An 11709-nucleotide genomic window follows, 5' to 3' on the forward strand; every position below is an offset into this window, starting at 1 on the left:
GAGAAGAGGAAGAAAGAGAGAATTTAGGACAAATTGAAACTAAAATCTAAAGTGTATCTATAGTTGTATCCCAAATAATGAAGAATAAATAACTTCTAGTTCTTCTTTTCAGATCAACTTTAACCAACAAAGACCTCCAGCAGAAATGTCAGGGGACCGGAAAGCCAAGAGGTGGTGCTCCACACAGATGAGTGTTCAGAAAATCTGCTACGTGTGGAGCATTAGCAACTTTTCATTTTGCACTGGTGGAATTTGGAAAAAGATTTCAAGCCCAGTGTTCTCATTAGAGGCCAATAATGAAGTGGCATGGTGTTTGACAGTATACCCAAATGGGTTTGATGAAGAAAGCAAAGGTTACCTGTCAGTTTTCCTGGGTTTGCTCAGCTGTCCAGAGAGACCAGTTTGGGCAAAGTTCAAGTTCTGGATCATAAATTCCCAAGGAGCAAAATATCAAAGAACAAGGAGCATGAAAATCATTAGCTTTCTGCAAAACCATCACTGGGGATTCAAAAAGTTCATTCTCCAAGATCTCCTCCTCTCCCAGCAGCATTTGTTTCTCCCTGAAGACCAGCTCACCATCTGTTGCAAGGTGAAAATAGTAAGAGACTTCTTTAGCAACCCTGGAAGGAACATAACACCTGCAGTCATGGATCCTTGGCACATACTGACAGATAACCTAAGGGAGCTGTGGGAGAAATCTCTTTTCACAGACTGTTGCCTGCTGGTGGCTGGCCATGAGTTCAGGGCTCACAAGGCCATCTTAGCTGCTCGCTCTCCAGTTTTCAGAGCCATGTTTGAACATGAAATGGAGGAAAGCCTAATGAATCAGATTGAGATTCATGACCTGGATCCCCAAGTCTTCAAGGAGATGATGGACTTCATCTACACTGGGAAGGCACCACACCTCCATAGCCACTCCATGGCCAGTTGTTTGCTGGCAGCTGCTGATGAGTATGGTCTCGAGGGATTGATAGTCATGTGTGAGGATGCCCTCTGCAGGAACCTCTCTGTGGAGAATGTTTCACACACTCTCATCCTGGCTGACATCCACAGCAGAGAGGAGCTGAAGGCTCAGGTCCTGGATTTCATTTCACTTCATGCTTCTGAGGTCTCTGAGACCTCAGGGTGGAAGTCAGTGGTGGAATCACATCCCCACTTGATGGCTGAAGCATTCCTCTCCCTGGCTTCTGCACAGAATGTTTTCTTAAAGCCTTCACTCAAATGTCTAAAATGATATTAGGATCTAGACAGATATGATGAACACCTGTCTTCCAACAGAAACAGCCAGTGTTATAACCAATGACTTCTGGTTAGAGCACAGGATTCCTGGAGCATTTACACTGAATCTGAGGAAGGCAGCATGGTGGCTCAGGATTTAAAACAGCTGTAATATGTTAAAATGGCAGATGTGGGAACAACAGCAAAGGAGTCTGGGACACTGTATGTGACATCTACCCTGTTGATGGTCTTGTTTGGTTTTTGTCTGATGACTTGAAAGCTGGGGTTCAATTTAGGTGCTGGCCCTAACCACAGCCCAACTGAGTTTCTTTGGAGAAACCTGTATGCATTGAACTAAACAGAACAGATGACCACTCTAGAGCCAGTGTCAATTTTCCTAAGTCAATTCTTGTCAAACCATTCAAAATATCATCACATAAAACCCACAAGATATTTATTCTGTTTCTCATTTTTAAGTATCAGAAGGTTATATATCTTTTTAATTCAAAGAATTACCTGGTCTGGATCCCTCAATTCACTGTTTCTGGCTGAAAACTACCTTGTGGGCAGTTGTGTTCTAGGACCACCTGTTCCTCTCCTCAGTTTTTACAGGGCACTGAACAAACTCAGCTGCTTGCATAGTGCTGCTCTTGACTCCATCCATAGCTCTCTGTTTGGGGACTGGGGGAGGATGGCTCTTTGGGGGTTGGAGGAGGATGGCTCTTTGCTGTTCTTTTTAGGCCCCTCAGATGCACTTAGCTTTTTATGGGAGTTTTACCTCAGGTTAGTTGATTTCAAAGCAATAAGTTGGGTGAGAATTTGTTGCAGTAAATCTCCAACCCAAATGCGACCAGTCAAGGAAAACACAACTCAATAATTATGAATATAAGCTGCACGCCTAGATTGGACAGATTCACCACTATACTACTCTATTCCCCAGCTATGAGACCCTTATAACTTGCAGGTTTTCCAAGTCATGCATTTGGCCTTTCTACCTCCTGCTCCTCTGTCATCTTCTCCTCCATTGTCTTCTTCCTCCATTGTCTTTTTCCTCTGTTGTCCCTCTCTCTTCTCTCTCTTCCCACCAACCTCTATTTCTCCACCTCCCCTTCTCTGCCCAATAACTGGCCCTAGCCTTTACTTTACAAATTAAGGTGGGCAGAAGTTTCAATAGAAGTCATCTGTGTACTGATTCACTCCTCTACAGCCCCTCCCAGGAGAGTGGAATTAACATCAAAATACAAGGCTGGAGCTATCCACAAAACTTCCCCCTTTCTGTCCAATTAAAAGACTCTTTTCTCCCAGATATAAATTGAACACAACTATATTACCATATTTTTTAAATTAATTATGTGTAAAGAGTATAGTGTATAAGTGGAAGCTGCTCTGGAGTACAGAGCCAAACAGATAGATGATATAAATTAAAAAAAAAACTGTTCTAGGCAGATGGCCAAATAGAAAGATAGCGTAAATCAGGTGTATTCAGATTATATAATGTTATATTGCCTCACAGGGGACTCAGGTTCTGTCTAACGTGGGCCTCACAAGAATTCTGGGTTCATTTCCTGCTTGGCAAAATAGGGAAGGTCTAAAAAATAGGCACTTACAGTAAGTATAAAGTTAAAATATAGGGGTTATTTGCTTTTAGGAAAGATTTATAAACAGATTTGTCCAAATCACATGGGGATGATCACCTGTGATTTGGAACTTAGATAGGGAAAATTGTCACTGGCTCTAAAGAGTACAGTGTACAGGTGGAAGCTACTCTGGAATACAGAGCCAAACAGATAGATGGTATAAATAAAAAACTGTTCTAGGCAGAGGGCCGAACAGAAAGATAGTGTAAATCAGGTGTATTCAGATGATATAAAGTTATATTGCCTCACAGGAGACTCGGGTTCTGTCTAACATGGGCCCCACAGGAATTCTGGGTTCATTTCCTGATGGCAAAATAGGGAAGGCATAAAGAATAGGCACTTGCAGTATTTTAGTTATTAAATTGATTTTATTTTCAAGATAAGTGTGATTTTGACTTTTGTGGTTATATTTTTCCTCTGGGAAGGAGGTCAAGATAAAGGTTTTTCTGGTTACTGGCTCAAGGATCTTCTGTTAAGGGAAAAAGGTATTGTCTGTGTGTTTTCAGAAGAGATGATTAAGATATTTGTATCTTGCAGAATTATATGGATTAGACATGACAGAGGCAGGCTGACAGAAGACTAGATTCCAGAATTCAAATAAAAAATTACCTTGATACTAAAATTTATTTTGAGAATTGTATATTGCAGAATACACAGCCTTGGTGTATCTACTCATCAAGCAAACTGAGCAAACCTGCTGAAACCTCTGTAGTCCTGGAATTTCAGCTGGATGCAGTGAAGACACAGACATCAGAGGCTTATCAACTTACACTTCCCCCCACCCCTCTTCTAATATCTCAACACCCACATTCAACTTGAAGAAGTTAATGAAGAGTCAGTGCCCCTATTCCCTGGGGCTTGGGGACTGAGGTGGTTAATATTAGGATGTCCTTCTAGGGAATGGTAATGGTTTTATTGGAACAGGGGAGAATAGTTAGAATTGATCACTTAGCCATATCCTATTTGGTAGAAATCTGCATAATTGTTTTTAAGATAAGTTATATTTCTTAAATGGTACAAAATTTAGTTTGATTTCAAATATAAGGTTTTCATTGGTATGAGTTTCTTATTGATATAAAAGCGAGATTAATATTGTTACTCTCATAAGCATTGTGCATTACACATTTAGGAATACATTTAGGAATACAAGGCTTAGTCCCAGTCCTTCGTTAATTTTTTTTTATCTGATTTAAGATGGTTAGCCTGTGAGTTAAGGGCCTATAGCAATTGCATGGCTCTGAGTTTATTGTTAGGGTGTTTTCTAAAAATAGCTGAGAGTAGTTTATGGACAACATTCCAGATTGCTTTACATAGATAGTTGGTTTTCTAAAACATCAGAAGTCCATAGAATTGAAGTTACAAACATTCCTGTATAAATGTTCATTTTATTAGAGAGCTGTCTGCCCCTGACAGCTTCCCTGTCTTGGATTCTAAGAAGAAATTGAGCATCTTTGGAGTTACTCCAGTTGTGATGAGACAGCCACTAGGCAAGAAGTGCCTCTTTTCATCTACAGACAAATTACTATCCAGAAAAGGACACATTAGGACATATTATTAGGACAATAGTCGACTGATTATATCTGCCAAGACAGAGTAATCAGCCCTTAATATTTCTGCATTACTAGATCTGTCAGATGATCCTGGGCCAGAAGGCTGAAGATCAGATACTCCAATGTTTTGAAGTATACAGACTGTCCAGGTGTTCAGCAGTCTCTATATATTGGCTAAGTTTTAGAAGCTATGCTTTGTGCTTCCCATAATTTCAGTTAATTCAGTCATTCTGGATTTCTGACAGGGTTAAAGACTTACAGTCTCATAGCCAACCCACGCTATTTATGTTGAGAGAACAGATTTGAGAGGATGATTTTCAGCTGACATTCGTTCCAAAGTCAGGAAAAAAGCCAGATTCAGAACTAAGTCTTTTAGTTAGGAGAGATGACAGAGGTTCTATTTAGTTAACAAAAATGATTGACTGGGTGTTAGGTCTATCTTTTACTTTAACAATTAGTTGTGTTCAATTTATATCTGGGAAAAAGAGTCTTTTAACTATGCCCCCTTAATACAGTTCTCCATGTTGTGGTCAATGAACCATTAAATTACTTTGTGGCTACTTCATAACTGTAATGTTGCTACTCTTATGAATCATACTGTAAATAGCTGATATAGAGGACATTTGGTATTCAATGCCTATGGAAGTGTCATTAGGCTGCCAAACAGGATAGGGACCCAGAGGATGAGAACCATGGCTCCACTTCATGCCTGCCAGCACATCAGGTAGACTGTTTAAATATCTTCTCTTCCTTCAGTTCTTGCAGACTCAATCCCACAATCTCAACCTCACCTTTGTAGCACACCACCTCTGGGAGTTTTCACTTCCTATTCTTCAGATGTCCTGTGGATCACAGAGATCTTTCCCTTCGAACCTCCCTACCCCCACTCTTTGCTATGTCTCAGCCCCCAAGCCAGGCTTGCACACCCACTGACACAAGTGCTACTCTTTCCAGGGTATCAGAATGCTAAAGGCATATCCACACCTCTCTCTTTGCTGCCCCACTTACTATTTCTCCATTCTCATTTCAGCACAGCAGCAGGGAATTTTCTGTGCTTTTTCTTTCCTGTAAATCTCAAATACCAGTGGATCACAAAGAACTTCTCCCCCAATCTTCCTTGCCCCAACTCATTCCATCATTTCAGCCTGCAGAAATTCACTAAGAACACAGCAAAAGAAAATGGCAGGGGTACAGTTAAGGAAAGTGAAGAATTCATCACTCCTTTCTCCCTGTCAACCTCAATCCCCTGGTGTCGTCTATTGAGCTATATCATAACACTAGCTGTAGCCTTCCTTTCTGCCTGCCAACATCTCCTGTGAGTCCCACAGACAATTCCTTTTTAAGCTCCCTCCTCCTAACTCCTTGTTGTATTCTAGTGCCTAACTGGAGCATGCACTCACTGAAAACTCACTGACAATTCCTGACAGGGAAGCATGAAAGCTGCCTGTAGATCTTCCCCTCTCCTTCAGTTGTTGTAGAACCACACTTACCAGTCTAATCCCCAACTTTACAGCAAACTTTTGGGGTAACCTATGTTCACTCTCTCCCCCAATTCCAAGGAAACAAAATAAGCAGATTCTTGCCCCGGCCTGAGCTGCTGCTCTGGTCTGCGGGTCAGGGTCTAGCAAGAGAGAGAATGGGGATGGAAGAGCAAGAGACACGAAGAACGGAGACAAGACAGAGAGTCTGTTCAGGTCCCTTTTGATGAAAGGAAATCCTGAGTATATTCAAGCACAAGCAGGGGAATACAGCTGAAGACACTTTACCACATGTGCCTTGCAGCTGGGGGCATTACACAACAAAACAAGATATGGGAGGAAAACAAGATGTTTATCAGAGTGTGCTTAGCTGTTGTAGGCTGTTGAAAACAAGTCTCTTGTCAGGATATATGGCTCAAGATGGCTGCAAAGATGATTGCAGCCATCATCTGCAGATTCTGCTATAATTTCCTCCCTCTTGTGAACTCCTTCAGACTTCTAACATCACCATTCCTGTAAGCTCCCAATACCCAGAAACACTGAACCACAAGTGGTCAAAATTATTAGGGCCAAAGGAATGTTCCTGCCTGACAGCAGTGATGGCTATTCTCAATTCCAGACAATATCTGGAATGAGATACAATTCATAATTTATAAACCTCATGTGAAAATGTAAAGACAGGTTATGTCCAGGACTAGTAGTATAGGCCTGTAATACCACCATTCAGGAAACAGACGCATGCAGATCTCTGAGTTCAAGGACAGTTTACAGAACAATTTCTAAGCCAGGCAAGCCTAGGCAATGAAAGTATAAAGGAACAAAGGCAGCATGTTCTAGTCCCAGTAAGCAGCAGCCATGGGCAGCTTGGGCCATGTGGCTGCAGGTTAGAGTGCCTTCCAGCACCAAGCCTGCTAGCATGATGACATGCTTCCCACCATGATGATAACGGACTAATCCTACTAAATGGCAAACCAGCTACAGCTAAATGTTGTATAAGTGTTGCTTTGGTCATGTCTCTTCACAGCCATAAAACCATAACCAAGACAACATACATGAATCGCACTCTTCAAAAAATCCAGAGAGGAAACCAAAAACAAGGAGAAGAACTGCTACCTAACACACACACATGTAGAACTAAAACCTAAATCTTTAATCATTGCAATACCAGAATCTTAGTTGCTAGCATAAACAATACAATTGATAACAGCCAGGGCATTATATCTACCCTAGAGTCCAGATATCTTAAAAAAGCTGTCCCTGAACATTTTAACATGGCTGAAGCACAAGGAAAGAGCTTAAAACAATCTCTATGAAGGTAATACAATTCACTAAAGTGAGAATGAATAAATCTGTAAACAGATCCATGAAAGTGCATACAAAGAGTGTTAGGAAAGAAAGAAATCCAATCAACAAAACTAGGAAAACAAAACAGTGGAAGAAAATGAATAAAAACATTTGAGGTCTGAAAATGGAAATAGAATCCATAAAGAAAACAAGCACTGAGGGAAATCTGAAAATGAGGAATTTAAAAATTCCATATAGAGAATGAATGAAACAACAGTTGGTTCTTTGAGAAAAATTAACAGATCAAAAAATCCTGTTCCAAACTAATAAAATGTAGACAGAATATACAAATTAACCTAATCAGAAGTAAAAGAAGAAATGTTAATAACAGACACAGAAAATCCAGTGACTCACATGGACACACTTTTAAAAAGACGGCTTCACCACATTGTAAAATCTAAAATAACTTGAGAGTTTTCTTAATAGATTTCACATCTCAAGGCCAAATCCTGGCCAGATGGTCACTTAAACAGACGTAATTCCTAGTCAAATAGAAGCAGTCAATATAAGTCACCTCACTTGCCACCCCTTCGAGTCAGGATCCCCCAACCTCTATTTCTACCTTGTTGCTGTTACAAGCCTCCTACTCAGGAGGATAGTCCATGCTGGACCAGAGGCCAACAAGGGCAGGCCATGAGAATTGCAGGGAGGCTACCTTCTCACAGACATATTCTGCTCTCTCAGTGATCCTCCACTGCAGAACTATCCCTAATCCCTCTTCCCTCCTCTTCACTGCTCCAGTTCCCAACATAAACCAAGACTCCCTGGCTGGCCCTCTTCTCCAGACCCTGTGTACTCTCACTTTGGAGCTGCAATGCTGCAGTTTCTTTAGGCACAATAAGGCTATTGCACACCTTCCTACCTTCTTCTCCTGCCTTCCTTTCAGAGTTGCCTGTCATCTCCAAGCTCCCCTAGGTCCTCATTTGTTTTGTGAATTCCTGTGCTTATCTGACATTTCCTGTGGATGACATCACTCTCCTAAAGATTGGTTTTTCATCCTTGTCTTCTGGCCTCCACAAAAGCCCTGGTACCTGATGTCTAGTCTCTCCTTGGGATTAGCCAGGCTAAGCCCATATCTCCCATTGAATGAGGTGAAATCACACTGAAAAGCTTGTGTCTTCCTTCAGTCTGACCTGAGTCTTGTAGGCTCTCATAACAATGGCAAGCATTGCAATCTTCCTCCAACCACTTCTTTCATCCACAAGAAATTTGTTTTCCATGCTGTCTTATTCCTTCTTGGGGTGTCTTTTAGAAAATCTCCAGATTCTTCAGCTTGCACATGACCTGAGTGATCCTAGATTTATTCACCTCTGCAATAGAATTTGAACACAATACTCCTTAAATAATCAATCCAAAGGGTCACCTATTGACACTCTAGATCCTAATATTATTAGAAACTTTTGCAAATGCTATAGGTGATCAGGGAAATGGTAAGATATTCCCTATTTCCTTTTTTTTTCCTTCTTCTCTACGCCAACCCCTGTTTGATTTTGTCTGGTCTTCTTCTTCCCAGGCCACTAAACACACACACACACACACACACACACACACACACACACACACACACACTGTATAAAGTGGCTTATGTTTTTCAGTTATGATGTATCTGTAGGTTTATTTCAATGTAGAAGCTGGGAAGTAGACTTAGGAGGCTGAGGAGAAAGCAAATGAGTAGCCCCTCAGCATGCACACATCCTACACACACTTTCCCCCAGGCTAGTGAATATCTCAGCTCCCTCCTGCACTATCCTCAATTTCTAGAACTCAAATGTTTCCAATTTCTAAGCCCTCTTTGTCCTCACCTTATTCCATTCAGTTTTATACGGATTCAGGTATGTTTTAGGTATGAGTGTCACTCAATGATTGTTTTGTGCTGTTCTACTTCTGGCTCTGGAGTTTTATATATATCAAGATAGAGTCATCAGAAAGGAGCCTCAGTTGAGGAAATGCCTTCATAAGATCCAGCTGTAAAGTATTTTCTCAATTGTTGATCAATGTGGCAGGGCCCATTGCATTGTTGTTGGTAGTACTGGTGAGCCTGGGTTCTATAGAAAAGCAGACAGAATGAGCCATTTAGAAGCAAGTCAGGGACCTCCATGGTCCCTTCATCAGCTCCTGCCTCCAGGCTCCATATCTGTTTGAGTTCCTGTCCTAACTTCCTCCAATGATGGATTATGATCTGGAATTATAAGAAAAATAAAACCTTTCCTCCACAAGGTGATTTCTGGTTATAGTCATTTACTTCAGAAATAGCATCCCTAATGAAGACAAATGGGTACAAATCTAAATGGAGGAATGATTTTGAATCAAATTTGTCAGAGGCCTCCTAGAGCATTATCTGTAGGCAAAACAAAACAACAACAACAACAAAAAATAATCAGTTCTAGGAATACCTTGCCTACAATCCATGTTCAAATGACCTTGCTTACCACAATTAAAACATCTGCAATTTTTGTAATACACTTTTGAAACAATTTCTATCAAATTAGCACCGTAAACATAAGATCCAACACCACCTGTTGTATCTCGTACCCATTCCTCTACTGATGTTTATCTCGCTTTTAAATATCTAATCTCACTTTTCTATCCTGGATTAGCATTTTCAAAAGCCAAAGATTTAATCACTATTTTTTTTTTTGACTCCTGAATCGATTACTGTTCTATTTACAGCTAAAGTCAGTGTTTGCAAAAATCAGTAAAAGTTTTTTGGTGGCTATGTATACTTTTAGTAAATATCACAGACCTCTTTCCTGACTCTTCAATTTTGTCCCAAGCATTTAAAGCAGCTAAACAACATACCCTGAGTTTCTATTTCCCAGAACTATAAAAGCCAAAACAAGTCAATTTCAGTAAAAACCACCCCCATGTTTATCCAATCAGGACCTGCCAGAAGTTGCCCACCACCCAGTCTAAGTCAAGCCTAAGCCCAAAATAGTTAACTAGCAACGATTCTAGAAGACCACTAAACTTCCCAGAACCTTGACACCCATAGGCACTTATAGCTCTGAAGATTGAGCCAACCAATGAAGGGAAATCAACATTTCCCTACACTAAGAGGTTTTAACGTCACCCGGTAAAGCACACACCTCCATTTCCTCCCCTATGTATCACAGTCCCCTGCATGTTGGATGTCTACAAAAGAACCGTTTTTTGCTGTTGCATAACATTTGAGTGTGGTGTCATTCTTCAGTTAATTGTGGACCCTCATTTGAGGGTTCATCTGGGATTTGCTGAAAATCATTGAACCAAATAGCTGAATTATTTTTACTTTTTCTTTTCTGATCAAAAATTTGTTCCTTGTTTTGTCAATTGTCACTTCAATGTTTTCTTATTCTAGTTCAATCTTGAGGCCAAGAGGGACTGAACAGACACATTTTCTGTCACCCAGGCTCAGGTTATGGAGGACATTAAATGAACCCCATCTTTAAAACTTAGTAGTTCTCACCTGATTTATGAGATTCAGCTGAGTAGTTGTGGACCTTCAGTGCACAGAAAAGAAGACCATCTTAGAGAGTCTTTTCTTTTTGCTTTTGCTTTCCTGGGATCATTATTCTGTGTCTGTCCATGTGTATTTTGTTTATGGTTTCTTTCCTTGTGTGTCTATTCTTTTCTGTGTGTATTTTGTCTGTGATTTTTTTCTGTCTGTGTACAAGCATTTTAGACCCCTAAGATGAGACAGGCACAGAGTACTCCACTGAGTTAGGTCTTCAGACATTTCATAATTTCCACCAAGTTGTAGGAGATTCAGGTATGGTGGTTAGTCCCAGCAAACTACCCATCTTCTGTAGGAATAGATAGCCCATTTATGAACTAGGATGGCCTGAAGAGGGAACATTTTATCCCCCTACAATCTTCAAGGTCAAGGTTTTTGTGTATGAGGCCAAGGGCCACCCGGACCAAGTGTCAAATATCTCCTCATGACAATAATAGGCATAAAGCACCCTGTTTGGTTGAAATTTTTTTTTGTCACTGTCTGCACCACTCCCTACCATCCACCTTGCTTGGTATGTGAGTCAGCTAGCCTGGGAGGTTCAGCACTAGTACTACAATATACCATATGAGCAACCTGAAAGACAAAGTCCTCACAATCATCTCATTAGATGCAGAAAAAGCTTTTGATAAAATACTACATTTTTCTTAGAGATGCAAGGGATGTAACTGAATATAATAAAGGCAAGTTAGAGCTAGATCATAGCCAACATCAACTTAAATGGAGAGAAACTTAAATACATTCCAATAAAATCAGGACAAGGTAAGGTTGTCTACTCTGAATATACATTTATTAAATAGGGTACTTGGTGTCTTAAAGCAATAAGACAATTGATGCAAATCAAGGGTATACAAATTAGAAAGGAAGAAGTCAAATACTGTTATCTGTATTAATATGAAGGTAGACACGTGACCCTAAAAATTCCACTGGGAAAGTCCTACAGCTAATGAACACTTTCAGCTACTACATGGATACAAAATAAAATCATAAAT

The 11709-nt window shown here is 40.4% G+C and overlaps 1 protein-coding gene across 1 annotated transcript; it reads left to right on the top strand.

The window, feature by feature from the left end:
• Positions 1–139: 139 nt before the first annotated feature.
• LOC114616390 (TD and POZ domain-containing protein 2-like) lies at positions 140–1234 on the top strand. Its single transcript, XM_028761862.1, has one exon. The coding sequence runs from the start codon at positions 146–148 to the stop codon at positions 1232–1234; it is 1089 nt and encodes a 362-aa protein (XP_028617695.1). The 5' UTR covers positions 140–145.
• Positions 1235–11709: the final 10475 nt, after the last annotated feature.

Source organism: Grammomys surdaster, unplaced genomic scaffold, assembly GCF_004785775.1.
Source record: "Grammomys surdaster isolate TR1022 unplaced genomic scaffold, NIH_TR_1.0 319212, whole genome shotgun sequence".
In the NCBI taxonomy this organism is placed as follows: Eukaryota; Metazoa; Chordata; class Mammalia; order Rodentia; family Muridae; genus Grammomys; species Grammomys surdaster.

Coding starts and splice junctions, on each gene's coding strand:
- LOC114616390 (XM_028761862.1), top strand. CDS start 146: ATGTCAGGGGACCGGAAAGCCAAGAGGTGGTGCTCCACACAGATGAGT.